General features: G+C 40.6%; 4 protein-coding genes across 11 annotated transcripts; all 4 read left to right on the forward strand.

Moving 5' to 3' along the window:
• The first annotated feature begins 4277 nt into the window (after nucleotides 1-4277).
• On the forward strand, nucleotides 4278-6786 carry SCL8 (SCARECROW-like 8). The gene has a single exon (XM_021971203.2). It carries the CDS (start codon nucleotides 4515-4517, stop codon nucleotides 6447-6449), a length of 1935 nt encoding a protein of 644 aa, XP_021826895.1. The 5' UTR covers nucleotides 4278-4514; the 3' UTR covers nucleotides 6450-6786.
• A 1907-nt stretch (nucleotides 6787-8693) lies between these two features.
• Nucleotides 8694-10661, forward strand: LOC110767799 (proline--tRNA ligase, chloroplastic/mitochondrial-like). Of its 7 annotated transcripts, none has more exons than XM_088249658.1 (6): nucleotides 8695-9116; nucleotides 9205-9261; nucleotides 9440-9550; nucleotides 9643-9739; nucleotides 9820-10000; nucleotides 10154-10189. In XM_088249658.1, the coding sequence occupies exons 1-4, from the start codon at nucleotides 8781-8783 to the stop codon at nucleotides 9691-9693; spliced, it is 555 nt and encodes a 184-aa protein (XP_088105784.1). In that variant the 5' UTR covers nucleotides 8695-8780; the 3' UTR covers nucleotides 9694-9739; nucleotides 9820-10000; nucleotides 10154-10189. The 7 variants fall into 7 exon arrangements, with proteins under 7 accessions (XP_088105790.1, XP_088105786.1, XP_088105789.1 ...); XM_088249657.1 differs by lacking the exon at nucleotides 9643-9739 and adding an exon at nucleotides 10525-10661 and having other exon boundaries at nucleotides 8696-9116; nucleotides 9887-10000; nucleotides 10154-10293; XM_088249664.1 differs by lacking the exon at nucleotides 9643-9739 and having other exon boundaries at nucleotides 8694-9116.
• A 690-nt stretch (nucleotides 10662-11351) lies between these two features.
• Nucleotides 11352-13200, forward strand: LOC148297074 (proline--tRNA ligase, chloroplastic/mitochondrial-like). The gene is made up of 4 exons (XM_088249656.1): nucleotides 11352-11513; nucleotides 11992-12191; nucleotides 12543-12626; nucleotides 12748-13200. Exons 1-4 carry the CDS (start codon nucleotides 11508-11510, stop codon nucleotides 12887-12889), a joined length of 432 nt encoding a protein of 143 aa, XP_088105782.1. The 5' UTR covers nucleotides 11352-11507; the 3' UTR covers nucleotides 12890-13200.
• Nucleotides 13201-14443: 1243 nt separating this feature from the next.
• LOC110767728 (dentin sialophosphoprotein-like protein) lies at nucleotides 14444-20807 on the forward strand. Of its 2 annotated transcripts, XM_021971357.2 has the most exons (6): nucleotides 14444-14810; nucleotides 15814-15914; nucleotides 16087-16185; nucleotides 16420-16742; nucleotides 16857-19087; nucleotides 19170-20807. In XM_021971357.2, exons 4-6 carry the CDS (start codon nucleotides 16551-16553, stop codon nucleotides 20413-20415), a joined length of 3669 nt encoding a protein of 1222 aa, XP_021827049.2. In that variant the 5' UTR covers nucleotides 14444-14810; nucleotides 15814-15914; nucleotides 16087-16185; nucleotides 16420-16550; the 3' UTR covers nucleotides 20416-20807. The 2 variants fall into 2 exon arrangements, with proteins under 2 accessions (XP_021827049.2, XP_021827048.2); XM_021971356.2 differs by lacking the exon at nucleotides 15814-15914.
• The last annotated feature ends 5 nt before the right edge of the window (nucleotides 20808-20812 follow it).

Below are 20812 nucleotides of genomic sequence, written 5' to 3' on the forward strand. Positions count from 1 at the left end.
TGAACCGGTTGGAGAATTGATTTTCAAGAAAAAAATAAGCGCATCGAATTGTCGACAGGTAGCTGCTTCTTCTTCTTCCAGTATGAGCTCTTGGACCAATGAAAAGCCACGCATTTGATCGTTTTATGAATTTTGAGAGAGCGTGGCTTTCGTGTGGCATGAATAGCGTGTGCGTGTTACTCTCCTCAAATAGCGCGTAGAGCTCATGCAGTCGGCGCTAATTGGATTCCAACTAGGAACCGTTTAGTCCCGGTTAAATCTAACTCTCTAACCAAACAGGGGCCCACATCCTCAAATGACAAAAACATCCTCCATTCCCACGAGTTAAGAGTGATTCCTCCTCTTGTTGTTAGCTCCACCAACTCCTAAACAAACGGCTTTGTCTATTAAAGTAGTCGAGTGCGTGATTACCATTTTGTCCTTTGGAAAAATATAATTAGTTATTATTTAGGTGGCGGCGGTGGCCGTGGCGGTGCACAGGACAGGATGAGGAAGAAAAGCTGTGATATTTTGTAGAAGGCAAAAGCAAAGGGGAAAGGAATTTGGTAAATTGGGATATTTAGAATGTGCTTTTCGGGGTCATGGAATTTTATTCGATAAATATATGGTACATGGACGTTGAGTTAGGCAAGGGACAAGTGGCACATATTTTATGTGCTCAACACGTGTCGAGTTCTGGATGCCTCGGATATTCTGTAGCTTGGATGGTTTTGTTGCTAACCAAACCAAATAGTCATGCATTTTGTCTCACACGCAACCTTTCTATGAAACATCAAAGTAGTTGGTAACTTGGTATTAGAGGGAGCGAAATTTCACGCAAAATAAATATGCAAAAAAGTTAAGTTTCAATTCAAAGTATTTCTTTTTCTGCGGGATGAGGAATTCAAACACATGACCTTATATACGGTCAACTACTTTTATCACGCACTTAAGCTACAAGTCATTTGCATGAATAATTATACTTACAGGTCTTATTATTATTATTATATGATATGTGACATTAGTAATTGTTAAAAGAATATATAGTTGACCCACATCTCGCCTCTTCCAAAGCATGAGGGGATCATTTTCGTAATTTTGGCTGTGTTAGAATAATTGGTGATTGGACAAACGTTTTAGGGAGATTGAAAAGGTAGTATAGCGACTGGCGTTTGTGGTCAAATGCTTTGGTTCTAAGACTTTATCCCACGGGTTGTGTGGCTAAGAAATTCATATAAAAATCACCACCACCACCAGCCAAACACAAGCATCAAAACAAAATACAATTCAATTGGGATCAAAGGGATTATTTCTTTAATGGAAAGATGCTCCTAAATATATATTGTAATAGCTTTGCATTTAAGCCAAATGAACAAGGTGTGGACAATAGCTATGGATTCTTTTCATGACAAGCATGTTGTTGTGGTGTTTTTTTTTTAGTGGGGGATAATTTTTAGCATTTATTAGTAAACAAATTTAAGAAATTAGTGTCCGCAGAGCTTCATGATTTCGGCCAAATGGGCAGGAGATTCCACCAACTAAAATTAAGATGTGGAAGGCCCTCACATGTTATATCATTTTTCAGCATCCTATGTGACGACGTTTAACAACTATGGGTACGAAATTGGGTGAGAAAAAAAAAGTTGTATTGTATGTGCCACTTTATTTTATGTGTTTTATTGTATTGTAGCGGTTATCACTGCACCTGAGATCTCTGTTCGAATATTCTCCCCATAATATTTCTTATATCAAAATAAAAATATTATTGTTATTAAATTGGCTTTGTTTATTATTGATATAAAATAATTATGGTGGTATGTCACAAATAAATAAATAGCAGTAATGGTGGTGGGATTTTACTATATGTAGTGAAACCCTGACTGCATTGCAACAAGTGATGCTTGATGGATGTATGTTAAGATTGGGTGCCAACAATTTCTGGTGAACGTCTCCCTCTTTCCCCTTATTTTATCCACTTTTGTCAGTTACACAATAAATAGGATGAAATCAATTACTTCATCTTCTAAGCTAAAAAAAATATTTCGTAACTTCATCTTTTATGAACATTGTATGATATTCGTGTTCATTCGTCATATATATAAACGACACGATACTTTATTTTTTCTTCTTATTTTCTTTGGGGCAAGATAAGTGGGTGGATGGAGAGAAGCATGAAATGAAGGTAGCAGCAATCTTCATGTTAAAGAAATTAGATTTGCAGTTGGGTGGCATATATATGCTCCTTTAAATAAGGTAGATTTATAATTTAAAGCTCTGGAGTAAAGTCAATTTGCAAGCAACTAATTCTCAATTTTCTTGTTGATGTTTTATTTGACGATTGTTATAAGTAGTTTTTTATGGGCATGATCTATCTTATGGGGACCTTGAGGGGGTGGGGGTGAATACTCTATCAGAGGCAAGATTTCTTTTTTCGCTTGCGGTTTAGAGGATAAGGTTGTCTAGTTAGATCGATAACTAAGCCTGTATGTGTAGAGAAACTCACCTAATTCCATTGTACAATTTGTATACTAGTTACTTACCCTCCTATCAATAAAATATTATCATTAATCTCTCTAAAAAATATATATATGTATAGTGATACCTATTTATAATGTTGGAAGCGTTCAGCTTGTCCCACATTATAATTACTTTTAATTTAAAATATATATTATTCGCATACTATTCACGAATTCATTTAATGTATCATACAAAATAAACAATAGTAGATTTCCTATGTTAGCCAAAACAAAGCATGAAATAACCAAGGTGGTTGGTGTGGGTGGTTCGGCACTCTCATTCTTTAAGAGAGGTTAGGGGTTCGATCTCTGCTCTTGTACGGAGTCACCACTTTGGCTAGCACTTTACCCCTTACGGGCCAACCCGGTGTGAGCGGGGATTAGTCTGGATTGTGGTTAAGGCTTAAAGGTGCCACCTATAGTTGAGGCCCATCCAGGACCACTTCGTGGTTCAGACCAAAAAAAAAAAAAAAAAACAAAGCATGAAATTCACTTTGCCTTGTTGGGACTTCGCACATATGGTAAGAATAGTTTAGGTTACCATTAGTAAAATAGATTATGAGTTTTTTTTTTTAAATTAAAAAAAAAAACGATAGTAATTTATTGATAAAACATAATAAAGTACAAAGACGTCATAGTGCCAAATATGAGTACAACATTTAGAGTGATCAAACACAAAAATAATTTGGTTTGATATAAAGAGTTTGATCTCATCTAAGTATAGGCAAAAAGGATATTACTTAAGGAAATGACACAAGAAGTAAAATAGATTATGCTCTTTATTCTTGTAAGCTTTAAAATGAAAAGATACATTATCATTTCATATGGCCATACACCATACAACTTCTGTGGGGTCCGGAAACCCCATCTTTCTGAAGAACTAACATCTATTTGAATTTGACCAAAATTAGATCAATATAAACCATGATTTCATGAGGCAAACAAATTAATCGACAAATTGTACATGAATTTGCAACATGAAATATTTGAGTTTACGACTCTTCTTTTTCAAGTAGATGTATATTCTTGGCAACATCAACTGAGTAGATCGTTTTGTATTTTTATAAACAAAAAGGTTAAAATTTAAAATAAAATTATTTATGTCGGGCTAAAATATTATAATGGTTGTGGGGGCTTAAATATCCCTTCATACGTAAAGGTAAAGCCCTGCAACCGACCCGTGTCAGTTAACCCACCAAGAGTCAACCGGGAATCGTCCGTTAGGACAAACCAGCTACTGGAATTTCGAATCCGCGAACTAGCGAACAGAGAGGAACCATTTTACAGTGACGAGGCCGTCATTTACCGTTGCCTGAAAGCACAACCCCATTAGCTACACGTGGTTAGGGTGTCGCTTTCTCGGTGTTCTGGATTGCATTTTCGGGGCTCTTGTCGAAGGCCTTTTGGAATAGTTCGTAACTGTCCTGTCAGATGATCATAGCCGAATAAAGATCATCTCATTCACTCAAGCGTAAAAACACACACCCCACCACCTCCCCACAAAGCCTTTGTCTCCACGCGCCCCGAACTCCTCGTCTCATTCTATTGGTCCGTGATTTCACGCTCACTGAAATCTCGTGCGGATCCTTGATTGTAAATTTAAAACGGAAGGCCTAAGCTGTAAGCGAAGAGTATATCTACGCGGAGCATCCACCGTTCACCGCCATAAATCTTCATCAAAAGTTAATCTAACGGTGGAAACGCGATGGCGTACGTATTCGCGTGGATTCATTGAGGAATTTTAGGATTTAATAATGAAAAAAAGACACCTAAAAAACCAAAAACCAGAAAGCAAAGCTACGAGCGCTCGCTCTCTCTCTCTCTCTCTAGTTGGAATCTGCCTTTGTTATATTCATTTCATTACAATTACAAATGAATTCAAGGCGATAATAAGAGAGAACGAAACTGTCTCTTCCTCTTGTTTCCCAAAATCCCATGCGTTTCTTCCTCTCTTAGCCTTTTTCACCCTTCTTCTCCCTTGCTCTGAAAAGCCCTGAGAAAAACAGCAGGAAGACAGAAATGCAATCAGGCTTCACAGGTGGAGCCGGAGCTGGTGGTGTACCTGATTTCTACGCCGGCGGGCGATCCATCTCCATCGCCACAGCCATGAACAACCACCACCAGCACCCTTCTCAGCCTCCCTACCACCGATCTTCACTCCCCGGCCTCTTCCTTGACACCTCTTCCTCCCAGATCGCCCGCCAAACACAATCCCAATCCCAATTCCAAAACCAAAACCCATCAACTTTCACCGGCAAGCGCACGCTCGCCGAGTTTCAAGCCCATCAGCAGCAGCACCACTACCACAACCCTAACCAGAACCTCTATTTACGCTCACTCAAACCCAGAACATTCCAACACTCCTCTCCCATATCCCCTCTCTCGCCCATAGACTTCTCCTCTTCATCGACAATTACTGGCTCTGACTCTTCGTCCTCGGCATCGTCGCTAATGTCTCACCAACGCTTCGGCTTGCCCCTTCTTCAGCAGCTCCGCCCTCAGCCCGTTCATCAGACGCTACCACCTGCCGGGTCCTTCGTCAACAACAACCCGGTTCAGAATCAGACCCGGGTTGTCTCCGGTGTGGACTCCGAGAAGAAAATGATTAGCAACAGGCTGCAAGAGTTGGAAAAACAGCTCCTCGACGATAACGACGAGGAGGACGAAGGCGACGCCGTTTCGGTCATTACTAAAACCAGCAGCGAGTGGTCCGAGACGATACAGAACCTGATCGGTCCGGGTCCGAGTCAGAGCCAGAAGCCCGTTTCGCCCTCCCCCACTTCGTCATCGTCTTCTTCGTCCTCCGTGGCTTCCCCTGCTTCCTCCACGTGTTCCAAGCAGTCGCTTATGGAGGCCGCTACGGCCATTTCCGAAGGGAAATCTGAGGCCGCGGCTGAGATCCTCACGCGCCTGACGACGTCACAGGTTCCGAATCCTAGACCCAATTCCGAGCAGAGGCTTCTCGAGGTCATGGCTTTAGCTTTGAAGACCCGGGTCAACCCGGTCGATAATCCGCCTCCGGTGACCGAGCTCTTTAGCCAGGAACACGCCGGGTCGACTCAGTTGCTCTACGACCTGTCCCCCTGTTTCAGGTTCGGGTTTATGGCAGCTAACCTCGCAATCCTGGAAGCGACGTTGACGGATAAATCAGCGACCAATAAGGTTCATGTGATTGACTTCGATATCGGGCAGGGCGGTCAGTACGTGCTCCTTCTGCACGCGCTGTCCGCGCGTCTGAATGGTATGCCCGCCACGGTGAAGATCACCACCGTCGCAGATAATGGCGGGGAGGACAGGTTGACGATGGTAAGACAGAATCTGAGTAAAGTCGCGAAGCAACAAGGTGTGGTCCTGGAATTTAACATAGTGAGCCAGAAACTCGGCGAGCTGAACCGTGAGTCACTAGGTTGCGAACCGGACGAGCCGATCGCCGTGAATTTCGCTTTCAAATTGTACAGTATGCCCGACGAGAGCGTGTCCACGGACAACCCCCGCGACGAGCTTCTGCGGCGCGTGAAGGGTCTGTCGCCGCGTGTGGTGACGCTGGTTGAGCAGGAGCTCAACACCAACACCGCCCCGTTCATGGCGCGCGTGAAGGAGACGTGCGGGTATTACGGGGCGCTGTTGGAATCAATGAAGTGGACGGAGGGGAGGGATAACTCGGAGCGAGTGAAGGCGGAGGAGGCGCTGAGTCGGAAGCTAATAAACTCGGTTGCTTGTGAAGGGAGGGATCGCGTGGAAAGATGTGAAGTGTTTGGGAAGTGGCGGGCCCGCATGGGGATGGCGGGGTTCGAGTTGAGGCCCATGAGCCAAAACGTGACCGAGATTTTGAAGCAGCGACTCAGTTCGGGTAATAACCGAGTCAACTCGGGGTTCACGGTTAAAGAAGAGAATGGAGGGGTTTGTTTTGGTTGGATAAGCCGCACGCTCACCGTCGCATCCGCTTGGCGTTAACTCATTTTCTCTCTGTCATTTTGGTTTTTGGTTTTTTATAATAATTATAATTTTTCATTTTCTGGCTAATATTATTATTATTAATTGTTATAAAAATACTCTTATGATTATTATTATTATGCAGTAGGCAGTAGGCAGTAGGCAGCAAGTAGGCTGTAGGCTTCCCTGATAAAATGGAAAAGGGGGAGGAAAAAAGGCCCACCAAACGAAAAAACAATAAAAATGAGAGAGGTGTTTAGATTTCCCTGAAAATTTATTCCCTCACTGCATTTATGATTGTCGTTTGGTTTTGGGTTTTGGGTTAAATGTGAATTGTGGATTGTGGCGTTAGGTATAATTTTGCTGACCAATGTAATGTGGTTTGCTTGCACTTGTTTGTATTACCAAAAGTACCAACCATGAGGGCTCCACTCCACTCCACTCATATATATAAACATTTCTTTTTTTATTATTTCTTTTCGGTTCTCCTTGTATTTATGTTATTTTTAGGGAAACTTTAGGTATTTGCTTTTCGAAGATTTCTTCCATTGTAAAACAATACTAATACCATACAAAGTCTTCCTTTTTCTTTTTCTTTCAAAATATTACCAAACATTTTCGAGTATAAATCCGTTGACATGAAGACAATGCAGGACAACAAAATGTGCCTCGTGAGTTTGTTAGTTGGGGGTATTAAATTAGACGATTAGACGATTTGACGATGGCATGGCATTCAATCCAATATCAATGTTTTATTATTCTTTAATTAATTTTAACATTCTATTATCACTTTCATTTCGGTTGTTATTAAAGTAGGTTTTTAAGAATAATAAATACCACTTTCATGATATAATAAAGATTTGTTTCCAACCGTTAAATCGAATTAACAAGAGTTTAACTAAAATAATATAATAATATTTGCGTCATGAATGACTGTACAGCAAACAGTTATTGCAGCTGTCTGGCGACCCAGTGAAATTCTCCACAAGGTTATTGTTCATGAGAGAATAATGATATTGGGGGGGGGGTGTGCCTACCTATGCTTTGGTAGCAAAATGTGGTGTGGGAGAGAAACATTAAATTACCATATTAATTATGGCAATCAAAATTATAAAAAAAAGAAGAAGGGAGAATTTATGATGCGTGCCCAATAGAAATGAATAATAATGATACGAGTGTTGGATTTGATGGGCTGAATTATCAGACTTGTGTCACCCAAAAGTGAAGTTGAGTACCCATCTCACTGCACAAAGGAACCATCCTCGCCTTAAAAGTCAAAATCCTTTTCTTTTTGCAGAACAATAAACATTTTTTTTTTTGGTCTTTAAATTAATTTTACTTTTCACCCATTGTCGGAGGAAACTGCTGCAGATCTCTCCGAATTTTTTTAAATAAATAGTATAGCCGCACGGCTGTACCTTTTAAATATAATATATTTAAATAGTATGGCCGCACGGCGTTACCTTTTAAATATAATATAGGGTTATTCACAGTAATGGTCCCTCAACTATACCCCAAGTTACACTTTAGTCACTGAACTCAAATATTAGTTGCAGAGGTCACTCAATTAAGTGTTTTTTTGCACCGTTAGTCATACCGTCAAGTCTGTTACTTTTTCTGTTTAAAATGATGACGTGGCAAGCATCTCTTAGATTATTGATGGGCAAATGTGACTTTTCAGTTAAGATTATTTGTAGCAATGATCCCTCAACTATACTCGGAGTTACATTTTGGTCACTCAATTAGGTGTTGTGTTGCACCATTAGTCCCTACCGTTAGAGAGACTTGACGATAGGACTAACAGTGCAACAAAACACCTAATTGAGTGACCTCTGCAACTAATATTTGAGTTCAGTGACCAAAGTGTAACTTGGGGTATAATTTATGGGACCATTGTTGCGAATAATCCTATAATATATTTAAAGAGTATAGCCGGGCGGCTGTAATTCGGTGTATTGTCAAATTTTTTTTAAATTAATAGTATAGCCGACCGGCTATACTGTTGAAATATAATATATTTAAAGCGTAGCCACCGGGATTTTTAATGGGCTTTAGATCCAAAATAAAAAAATAAAACTTTTTCATGGGCCATTCTTACACGAACAAGAAAAATAGACCCGTTAGCTCAATCCGAAACGGGCAGAAGAGCTACTCTCTTGGATTTGGGCCACAAAAACAATACTGTCCCCTCGCTCTCCATGGCGCTGAGCGTTGACTGACAAATCAACGGCCAAGAAAACTGAACAACCATGACAGATAATGTACCGTCATCACACAACATACCCGAGTCATGAACCTCATCTCAGTCGTCTCTCCCCCAACGCTCAAGTGTCGAGTCACTGAGCCACCAAAATGCTCGTGTCACCCAGACTACCTTCTCTGAGCTCGCTCTTCTCTCCCTCCATCTCCGGCCGTTATCCGGCGGTGCTCCTGCGACGCTACCACCGCTGGTTCCCGGTATTCGCAGCCGGTTTCTCCGCTCAGAGCACGGTGTCGGTGTCCAACGAGGACGCAGTCCATACTCAAAAGAGTAACCGAGTCCAGGACCGAGGTGTTACACCTCGGTCACAGGACTTCAATGCTTGGTACCTTGATGTCATTGAACAAGCTGAGCTCGCCGATTATGGTCCGGTTCGCGGAACCATGGTCATTCGTCCCTACGGTTACGCCATTTGGGAAGCCATTCAGGTACTCCAAGCTGGACCTCCTCTGTTCTATTGGATTGGTTGCATTAGTTTTCAGTTCACAGTTTTTAAAGTAATTTTCATTTTTGTAGGATTATCTGAATATGAAATTCAAGGAGACTGGTCACAGTAACATGTATTTCCCACAGGTATTGAATTGCATTCTTTTGTTTTGCTTTTGTTTTTTAGATGCTAAGTTATAGATTTATTGCTATTTTTATGGTCATGGTCAAATCAGTTAAGTGCACGAATGAGTTCCAATTTCAAGTGTTGCATGCGTAATGTATGCTTATAACTGTGAGTTGTTTGATGTGTGGAATGTTGCAGTTTATACCATACTCGTTTATAGAGAAAGAAGCTAGCCATGTTGAAGGTTTTAGTCCTGAGTTAGCACTTGTGACGATAGGAGGAGGGAAGGACCTTGAAGAGAAACTTGTGGTGCTTGTTCTCTTCAACTAGCTTTTGTTGTATTTCTTCTTTATGTGTATGTGATTGTAAAAGCTGAATCATATTGTGTTCAACTGTTGAAGTTACTGAGTAACTATGACCTAAGGTGTGGCTTTGATTGTTGCACTTCCTGAGGCTCTGGCAGGTTCGACCCACGAGTGAAACCATAGTCAATCGCAGGTTCACCCAGTGGATTCATAGTTACCGTGATCTTCCACTTATGGTTAACCAGTTATAATGCTTTGTCTCATTATTTGCAGTGCTTCAATTTTCATTAGAGGAATTTCCCACTAAGCTTTGGTCTTTCTCATGGGGAAATTAATTCAGTGGGCAAATGTCACGAGATGGGAGATGCGGACAAAACCTTTTGTGAGGACTCTCGAATTTCTCTGGCAGGAGGGACACACAGCTCATGCCACTCTAGAGGAGGCAGAAAAAGAGGTTTGCGTCTGACATATTGACTGCCCTTAAACAGTTGCAAAATAAGTATCATTTTTCTTTAATACATTAGTTCTGCTCAACTGCAGGCTATACAGATGATTGATGTGTATACAAAATTTGCTTATGAGCAAGCTGCAATACCTGTTATTGCAGGTCGAAAGTCAAAAGTGGAAACATTTGCTGGTGCTGTTAGGACCTACACAATAGAGGCTATGATGGGTGATCGAAAGGCATTACAGGCTGGAACCAGCCACAATCTTGGGCAGAATTTTTCTCGTGCATTTGAAACACAGGTATTTTGATATTCTAGTGTGGTTCTTGGTCAGTTTTATTCCAGATGATTCAGAAAATCAAAGCCTCATTTATACTATTCTATCCAAGTCAATATGATGTCTAATGGCCGTTCTAAAGCATTCAACTTGTGTAAGTTGTTGCTGTGATTGGATAATCATGAGCTTGTATCCTCTAATTGTATGTACAATCCATCAAATATAGAGGAGTTTGACCAAAAGTTGTGCATGCAGTTTACTGATGAAAGTGGAAAGAGGCAACATGTGTGGCAGACTTCATGGCTGTCAGTACCCGTTTTGTTGGCGGTATTATTATGACCCATGGAGATGATACAGGGTTAATGCTTCCCCCAAATATTGCACCGATACAGGTAAAGTGCTAAGTTGGAGACCTTTATGCATTTTATGATGCTGATGCAGATTCTTAGAGTTGTGGTCATTTGCTTGAATGGATGTAAACCAAAAGCTTCAGTAAGACTATCTTCTGTAACAGACTATTTTAGAAGTATAATCTATGATATGCTGATGTCAGTGTCTTAGCATACGCTGTGTTTAGTATAAGGGAAACTGGAAACTTGTATGTTAGTTTGGTTAAAGTCGCAAGTCATTGGGTTGATTCCTTGCTAGTTTGGGTACTGAAAATCTAATAGTTGTGAATGGCTTCATGAGAGGAGTAGCTAAAGGCTGCTGTAGTAATCTAACTTTAAAATATGTATCCTTGTTTGTGGCTTGTTATTATTTAGCAAATTTGTAAAATGCATCTCATAGACACGGAAAATTGTGATGCATGGAATGGCAAAGTTCGTGCCAGTTATGAAAAGAGAAAGTTTTCTTTTGATTTTCTGGCTTGTTGTAGTTGGATTAATATATTCTCCCACAGCACATGATTATTTGTTTTAACATTCTCTGTTCTCATAACTAAGAATTCATGCCTTGTTATGCTTAGAGTTCAATTTGGCTGTGCTTGTTTGGTATGTTGTGTCTGCCCAGGTGTGTATGCATACATGGCTTCTTCTTCTTCTTTTGTGTTTATTCAATAAATTCCTTGTTTGCTTCTAGAGGTGGTAACCAAACCAATTTGGAAGAAGGGTGATGATAGAGCAGGAGTTCTCAATGCTGCATCATCTGTGAAAGAAGCACTGCAGGCTGCAGGAATTAAAGTTAAACTTGATGACTCTGATCAGAGAAGCCCAGGATGGAAATTCAATTTCTGGGAGATGAAGGTTTGTCCTGATTCTTAAAGATAAATCATAAACGATACTCTTTGGTTTCTCACTAAAAAAACTAAATAAAAAGAAAAGAAAAATGTAATTGTTACCCTTTGGCATGTTGCTTTTAGCACATTAATCTTATGACCTGAAAGAAGCTTATTTATATAAAAGCTCTCAGAATGAAAAGAACTGAAAAGCCATCACATATTAGCCATTCCATTATCTCATTCTTTGACTTGAATGAAAATTGACTGGGATGTTCTCCTAATACCTGTTATGAATTCAAAGATTGCGGAAAAATAAGACCTGAAATTGACCTTTCCTCATGCTCAGACTGGAGTTGGTTTTAGTGTGTGTGCTACTTACTGTGAGCATATTGTTTCTATTGTGTGCTGATACCATTGCTTGCACAAATCAAATATTGATTCTTTCTCTTGCACGAAGCTACTTATATCATCAATCACCTCAATATCAGGCCTTGGTTTTGTAGGGAGTTCCTTTGAGGATTGAAATTGGTCCTCGTGATGTTTCAAGTGGGAGTGTGGTTGTATCTAGAAGAGATGTTCCTGGAAAGCAAGGGAAAGTTTTTGGAATATCCATGGAGCCTTCAAATTTGGAGGCTTATGTGATGGACAAGTTGGATGAGATCCAATCATCTCTTTTGAGACAAGCAGAATCATTTCGAGATAGGTGCATTTTCGTGCTCTTAACATTGAATAGTTTTTATGAGCTCAAGATGCAATTTCGTCCATCGAATTTTATAAAGCATCACTGGAAAAAAGAACTGATAGTGCCCAATGAACTCTTTGAAGTAAACCTCAGTATAAGAACTAAAAGCTTTTTGCTAGTGTTTGTCAAGCCAGGTAGTGGTTATAGTTACACCGTGTCTGCAATTAATTTTTCACCACTTTCGTTTTAGAAATCCGGGGGGATTTTCAATGCTGTGCCTATGCAATTGATTAGATATCTATTCTTTGGAAGCGTTTTGCACTTGGTTGGAATACTTGTGGAGGTATTGACAATAAGAATGTCTTTTTGCAGCAATATTCTGGATGTTAGCTCATATGATGAACTCAAAGTTGCAATCTCCCAGGGCAAATGGGCAAGAGGTCCTTGGTCCGCCAGGTATGTTCTATTAAATGATGTCTTTGTTAATTGCATGATAAATATGCATTGCATAATGTATACTATTGAGGTAAATTGCATTTATGATTCTAATGTGATGAAACTGCAATGATTGGTACAGTAATGAAGATGAGTTAAAAGTAAAAGAGGAAACCGGGGCAACCATCAGATGTTTTCCTTTTGAACAGCCGCTAGGGATTAAAAGATGCTTGATGACTGGTAATCCTGCAGAGGAAGTTGCCATTTTCGCAAAGTCATACTAAGTTTCCAGGTTTCCCTCGGATCACAACATCCAACCGGTATCGTTACTACTCAGTCTGTGTTTTGTCAAACTTTCTTTCAATAGACTATAGAAGATTGGACCAAACGATGTCGCATACATCTATAAATTGTCAAAAGTGGTTCATTTGCTAAATTCCTTGATTCTTCTCCTCTTTGGAGGATGATGATTGAGATGTATTGTTATAGTTTTTAGGTCATCAAGAAAGTATTGTTGTTTATAACAAATAAGAAAGTATTGTTGTTCGGTGGTACGTGCCCATTTTAATTCTCCAGAAATTGTTTTTCTTATAATGCTTACCAGATGTTCCTTTCAATTTCAAAGCAGGTTGCTAGATTCCCTTTTCTTTGGTCACAAAGTACAAAACATTTTCCGAACCTAAGACAAAACAGGTAATTAATGATGAAACAAAAATACACAAACTTTGAAGCCCCAAAACAAAAACAAAATCCCCAAAAATTTTAGGGGCTCTGGGAGGAAAAGTAACAAACTTGAGCAAGGACTAGTTGCTTACGCCGAAAGCGATTCCTAGGCTCCACTCCACGCACCAGTCATATACGACGCCAGGAATGGTTTGTATATTGCGGAGTTTGGATTGTTGACCGTGAAGTGCGCACTGGTGGGGGCCCACAGTTGTGGAGGATGAGATGGACGGCTCAGATGCGATCAGGCTGTTTCCTTGCGCAGAGAGGGAGAAAGGGCATTATTTTTGGACTTTTTGCTAGTGTGGGGCCTGGTTGCTTGTGGTGGGTGGGGTTCTTTCCGTGGAATGAAAGTAATGCGTTAGGGAAAGAGAAATTGTGGAGATTTCCTTCCTTTTTAAAATAAAAATAAAAATAAAAATTTTATGAAATTGTGCAGCCAAAAATAAATACTCCTAATTAAAATGAGAATGTCATTAATTATAATTTTGGTGCATAACCTTCTTTTTTTAACGAAGGTTAATGATGCATTAACTTAATAATTGCGTGATTGTAATTTAAATTTGGCACCTCAATATATAATATATATGGTGGGTAAGTAAGGTTTGCATATAGGTGATACAGTTTTAATTGTAATTGAACAAAGAAAAGAAGTTAAAAATCCCAATATTCTGCGAATTGATTTTCCTATTCCTTCCCTACTTTCTTTTCTTTTCCTCATCAGAATCCCTAACTTATTGGTGATGGTAAATCAGAAATATGTAAGGGTCTAAAAAAGGAATAAGCAGAACATTAAGGGTCATAAATACAAATATGCAAAAATGTTAAGACCCAAAAAGAAAGCATATCTGTCCTCAAATAAATTAATTTTCTCCTTCTTTCTGAAGTTGTCTAGTATAAATTATTGATGGTCAGGGTACTCACTCGTAAATCATAATTCCGGAGATCCAAAAGTCAAAATTTCCTTTCCTTCCTCAGAAATGGCTCACTATTTGACTATTGACTTCGAGATTCGTGTTATTTGATTTTTGGCAATCTTTAAGGATATTTTGGGTAATATGATGAAGGACGGAGGGCAGTATTGGTACAATAGTGGCCATAAATACGTGGTGTGAGAGAGCTCTCATCTATGCTCTCATCCAAACAAGAAAGAAGAGGAAGTGGGGAGAGAAGATTGAAGAAGAAGAAGAAGAAGGGCAATTAATCAGCGGCCACAAGGTGCAACGTTTGTTCTCCAAAGCCCGGTAATCTACGGCCCTTATTAAACGATCAAGATCGGGACTGAGATTCGTCTTCTTTGTTTAAAACCTAGAAGAAGGAGAAGACGAAGACGAAGAGCAATCAGATTCGAAAGCGTTTTTGGGTTTGCTTTGGCCAGATTATGAAGGATTTTGATATTGTTAGGGGCTGGAGTCTCTTCGTTGTTGATCGATTCGATTCGTTTTGACCGTGACGGCGATTGTTGGAAAATTGAAAGAACAGGTATTGAAAACCCTAAAAGCTTTTGATAATTTGCGTGCGCTTTTTTTGTGGTTAATTTTATCTTTGTCATCATCATCCTCTTCGTCGGTCAAGAAAACTACTACGAAGCGAAACCATGAAGCGGCTTCTTATCGACTCTGGATTTGTGCCAATGTCTGATTCATTGGGCTCTGTAGTCACTGCCTCCATTAAAGAACTAGTCCAATTACAGATCTTGAAGAACTACAGCTTTTTCTTCAAGTTGTCCATCAGCGCGCTACTGGATTTCACGGAGCTTAGTGGTGATGGGCTTTTAGGGTTATATAACCATAGGTAGAGGCACAGGGCCGAGATCCACGAGTTTTTTTATATCGTGTTTGATCGACTGCGGCTCTCAAATCTTGATGTTTTGATTGAAGGGTTTCGCTCGCTGCAGTAAGGAAAAAACTAGTTGGGGTTTCTCCAGGCGGCATGCCCTGTTCTATGGATGCTAAAATTATTATGATAGGGAATTTGAATAAATAATTTTTAATTTTATATGGCTGGATCTATGGGTTTTGGGTGATCTGCTTTTTAGCAGAATCTCCATGTCCTTTAACTTCATCATTCCAGTACTGAGTCATCTCTTATATGTGCCCATCTATATGGATCGAAGAAAGCTTCAGAACATAACGAAGACTTTGAATCTACTATGCAAAGTTTGTGGGCCTGTCGTTAATCTTAATTCTTTCAAGGCCAGGACTCTGCCTGCTCTTGTTGCTGGTGATAATGAGCACGACAAGTTGAATTACTTGTTATGAAATGCCCCTTTTTTCATATCATGAAACCTAAGAATACTGCTGCTGCTCTCTGCTGGCCAAATAGTGGGTGGAAATTATCTTTAGGAATTAAAAACCATTGCGCTGAATCTCTTTTTTGGGTATATTAGACTCGGTCTACTAGTTTGAATGAACGAACTGTTTGTCCTGTTTATGTTATAAGAAGTCTTTTTGTTGTCCTAATACTATATGGTTGCAAAATGAAGCCCGATTTCGAGTATTAGGGACTTGCTATGTTCAATTCAACATTCTGAACCAAGGGAGTTTTTGCAGTCCTCCAAAACTGGTTAACACGATCTGCCTCAAGGTAATGGCCTGTGGAGGCATTTGCTGGCAGTCTAGTTATCAGCTTTGGGCTCAATAGCAATGTTATAGATTTTCAGACTAGCTTTGTTAAGCATTTTTTTCAACTGATATCCGCTATTTCTTGTTTATGTTCTAGATTCTGTGCTGATCTTCATCTTTTTTGCATCTTTCAGGTGTGGTAGGTGGAAAAGTTATCAGGAATTTGTTTCCTTTGGTGGGTTTGAAGAAAAGTTTGTCACATATCCTAGCAAGATCAAGGAAACTAAATCATTGTAAGCCTCTAGGATTTGTGATTAATATTTTCAAAGGATAAATTTTATATTCTCATTGTAGTTTTGTGACTGGATATTGAAATTATATTAAGTTTAATGATGTTACTGCCACAGATGCAATATATTGACATGTCTCAGTTATTTCATTCTGCATCTTCATGTCATATATTTCGAAGATTTTTTCTGTTCGCAATTTGACTCAGTAGATATAATTATTTTCCATTTGATTTGCAGACTCATTTTGTGCTTGCACTGGGGGTGTACCCACCACTCTGGTGCCTAGTAGAAAGCAAGTAACAGCAGCATCTTGTAGAACCTGTGGCGGCAGGCAAACAGTTGATGGGATTTGGTCTCTCTGCTAAAGCATGATGAATACAGTACGTGTAGAACTTACGGAAGCTATTAGTACTGACTTGAATTGGAAGGTTATTAAGGGTTATCGGAGTGCACCAAGGCGGTCAAGGAAACCGGTTGATAGAAGCCAAAAATTGGGTGCAGAGCTAGCAGAGAAAAGTGCTAGAAGTCCATCAGAAACAACCGTTTCTGAATCAGAGAAGGTTAATACTGCACAATTGTTCCTTTTTTTTTTCTTTGTACTAATCCTTTTGGTTAAAAAAAAGTACTTATCTGATTCAGTCCTCACGTTTCTGATATAATTGTCTGTTTTGCAGCTTGGTGTGGCTGTACTTGGGAGACGGTTCGGTGACAAAATTGAGCATGTACCCATTAAGAAAAGGAGATTTATGGTCCGGTCTCCATCACCCCCGCCTCACCTATCTTCTCCACACCTTGAAGACAACCAACCTCCACTGGATGGGCGACGTGCTTCAGGTCAGAAGTCTTGTCCAAAATCAATTGTCAAAAAGCATCCCACAAGGAGTGATGCTTCTACGCTGACTAGGTTGTGTCATAGTGTTGCTGATAGTGGTGTTAATGAGAACTTAAATGAGGTGACAAATCAAAAACCTGGTGGTGGGGAGGACTTCTCTGGTATTGAGATATTGGCAGCTGCTGCCTGCAACAACAGCATAAATGATGATGTGAATCCTGTTGAGGGTAATTTAGTAGGTGAAGATTTATCACAGGATGGAAAAGATGCGTCAACTTCTGCAAGGCCCTCGGAGCAAACTTTTGTTTCAACTTCTTCAACAGAGATGAGAACTGCTTCAGAATTTTCAGAAGTAAGAGATGCATCAGTCTCTGCAATCCTGGAAGAGAGTGTTGCATCACTGGAAACAGTGCATTCGTCCATTAAAGATATACCACAAGAAGATAAGATAGAGAGCTCCAGTTTTGAGGCTAATGGAGTCAGAATTAATCCTAGCGAAGGACACGACGAAGCAGTAGCAAGATCCATTTCCTCGAAAGATGTTAGGTTGCACTGGGACCTAAATGTTACTATGGATGCTTGGGACGAACCTTGTGATATGGTGATTGGTGACCCTCAAACAACTGCAGTAGATGATATCTCGATGAATAATAAGCAGGGTTCAGAAGCTCTTGAGATACTGGGGGTTGAAGATGCTAAAAATGACATTGCAAGCACAGTGCAGCCCATGGCCGACAATGATGAACAGGGATTGAAAGCGTGCCCTGAATTTGAGATGAGTTATGGTAAATGCGTTCCTGCTGATAATGCTTTGGGACCTTCAAAAGATACTGGAATGGGTGCAAAGGCCTCCTCTCAGGATGCCAGTGTGGATGCATGTGTTGATCATTCTCCTTGCGATGACATCACAGTCACAGGCCCTGTCTCTGAGGAAACCAATAAAACACCCATCTTTGCTGTTGAGCATATGACAGAAGATACTGCTCCAGGTGTACAACTGGGTGTAACTGTCTGTTTGGAAAGTGTAAAGGTTGAAAACCCTGCTATAGCTTGTGTGCCAGAGGGGGCTTCCTGTGAGATTGAAAGCACTGTTCTAGATGACGATGGTAAGGGCTCTGGTGCAACATCTAGCTTCCATGATGATCCAAAATCCCCTGAAGAGATGATGGGAGTAGAAAGCTGTCACTCACTCGCACCTGTGGTCCTTGAAGTCAAGCCTGTAGTTAAAACAGAGAATATGGCTGCTGACATTTCCAAACTTGATTGTGATGATAAATCTGCATCAGGTGCATCTATTGGAGAAGGCCTTTCTCTGGTGACTTTAATTGCAAAAGAACCAGTTGAAGCTATCTCTGAGACTCATACTGTTGATTCTCTACCAAAGGCTGCAGCTGGATCCTCCTCTGGTGAGCAATACCACTATGGTGCAGGTACCACATGTAGCTTGGGTAGAGTCACTACAGAAGATCCTTCCAATGACAACTATGACTTGGATGTTTGTCAAGATGATAAGGATCACATGGTTGGCAAGGAAAAAACTATGGAACATGAAGCCGGTTACGAATCTCAGTATGAAGATGGGGAGTTGAGAGAATCAGATGTACCATATTGGGAGGAGAATGAATTTGAGGATGAAGAAGCTGAATGTGTTGACTATGGTTCTGATACATGTGACAGTGATGCTGCACATGACTCTATATCAGGGAAAGTTGGAATGGGACTTGAATGCAGAGAAACAGAAGTATTTGGGTCAGAGTCTAGGGAAATTAACAGGAATGCGAAGGTTGTGAGAGGTTTGAGTCCAGGATCTGATAATATGTGTGAAAAAAATGAACATTCTTTGAGACAATGTTCCATGGGTTCGAAGACAAAAACTTCTGGATCTGATCAATTGCCTGGTGATTCTGAAGCTTCTTCAAACAGAACTGCGGAAGCAACTGAGGGTTGCACAGGAAGGAGACATGCTGCTAATTGCTTCGATGGCCTTGGTGGCAAGTATTCTCCTGCTGAAGTGGTTGGATCAGTGGCATCCACCACTCTAAATAGGATGGGTCCTGTATGTACAAGGAGGAGGTAAATTCAAATCTTTTTCTTTCTTTAATGCCAATTTTGACTTTTCTATCTTGGTTACCAATTTTTTTTTTTTTTGCTTCAGGTTGCACAACTTCGATATGTCTATTCGCTCTGAAGAGGCTGGTTCTGATCAGTCCATGGGAAAGGAAAAATCTGATTCGCGTATGCATAGTAAAAACTCTGGAGGTGCACATTTGGTTAATCCTTCAGGGGGTTATTGGGATTCCAAACGCCGTGGATCTCCCAGTTATCATGGTTCCTTTGGTTCTGGCCGCCCTAGACCAAAAAGTGTTGTTGAGAGCCATGGTTTTGAAATGGATCCAGATGATACATTTTCAGAAGCAGCAGGAGTTCACAACCGTGTTCGCAGGCAAGCTATAAGTCTTTCCTCAAATCGCCTGTATCAGCCCCCGCTTAGAAGAAGATCGCCAGCCGAGAGAAATGACACACATAATATGCATAGGGGAGTGATACCTATGAGAGATACAAGTCCCGATAGGCGGAGGTTTAGAAGATACCCACAAGGGGTTAGTAGAGGCATCCGGGAGGAGTACCACAGGCCAATGCCTGATGATCCCAACGAATGTTCTTATAATGTGCCACGCCGAATGGCCAGGAGAGAACAAAGCACTTCACCTCCTGGCAGAGGACCTATATATTATGGTAGACCCTACAAGAAGTTCCAGTCTAGATGCAGAAGTCGTTCTCCTCTTTCATGGGGTTTACCAAGAGAACGGAATGATGTTTCAAGACATCGTGGCAGCAGGTCTCCTGATTATAGGCTGGATTCTAAAATGGATAAGCCGAGAGTGCCCTTTCAGAAGCACAGTTTTGGAGCAAAGTACGAAGTAGGAGGGTTCATGTCCCCACCAAAACGTCGGTTTTCTCCACAACAGAATTCCAGATGGTTTGATGATTCAAATAGTGGTGTAGACCATAATTTCAGGGGTAGGAGATTAGCTGGAAGGCGGTTCCAGCAGGGACAGAGGATTGATTCAGTGCGTTCGTCTCGGAGATTAAGTTCAGATGATTACTTTGAACCCATGAGTCGTCCTGCAAGATTCTCTGAGTTGGCCAGTGGTGGTGGCAGGGAATGTAGATATGAGGGCAGTGATGATGACAGAAGAAAACATGATGGAAGATTTGAGATCATTCATCGTGTGAGGCGTTATGATTCAGATGGTGTTGTCCGTCAGTTCCGTTATGATGAAGATGATCGTTTTGCATCTCGCAACACACAGAACTACGATGACTGCGACAATAGAGCTGCCGATAGACGGCCTCGTGATGCTTACGTAGGAGAGATAGCTAAGAGAAGGGTAAATTAAGGTTCCAATGTTGACTAGGCATTAAACTCCAGCCCCTGCTCCGACTCAATTCATTTAGACTGCAAGATGCATAATTTGAGAGGAAAATCTTCATCACCTTTGCCTCTGCAGGCATTTTCATCAAATCGATGTTTTAGTTCTCTGGCAGATAGGAGTTCTTCCCAATTTTCACTTTTTCTTTTTCCTTCTTACTGTGATAGTTAAGTCCAAATATTCGTATTCTTCCCGGCGTCTGGCACTGCTTGTGGAAGCTACCCTTACCATTCTGATTGCGGCTAGGCAAAATTTTTTTTAGGAAGGGCCTAATGTTGCTTTGTTCATGTTGAATTTTGTTTTTATTTACCTTAGGTAATTTTAATGATTAGTGAAGAATGGCAAGCTTTTTAGTTTAAGGCCT

The sequence above is a fragment of the Prunus avium genome, chromosome 2, assembly GCF_965620075.1.
Source record: "Prunus avium chromosome 2, drPruAviu1.hap1.1, whole genome shotgun sequence".
In the NCBI taxonomy this organism is placed as follows: domain Eukaryota; kingdom Viridiplantae; phylum Streptophyta; class Magnoliopsida; order Rosales; family Rosaceae; genus Prunus; species Prunus avium.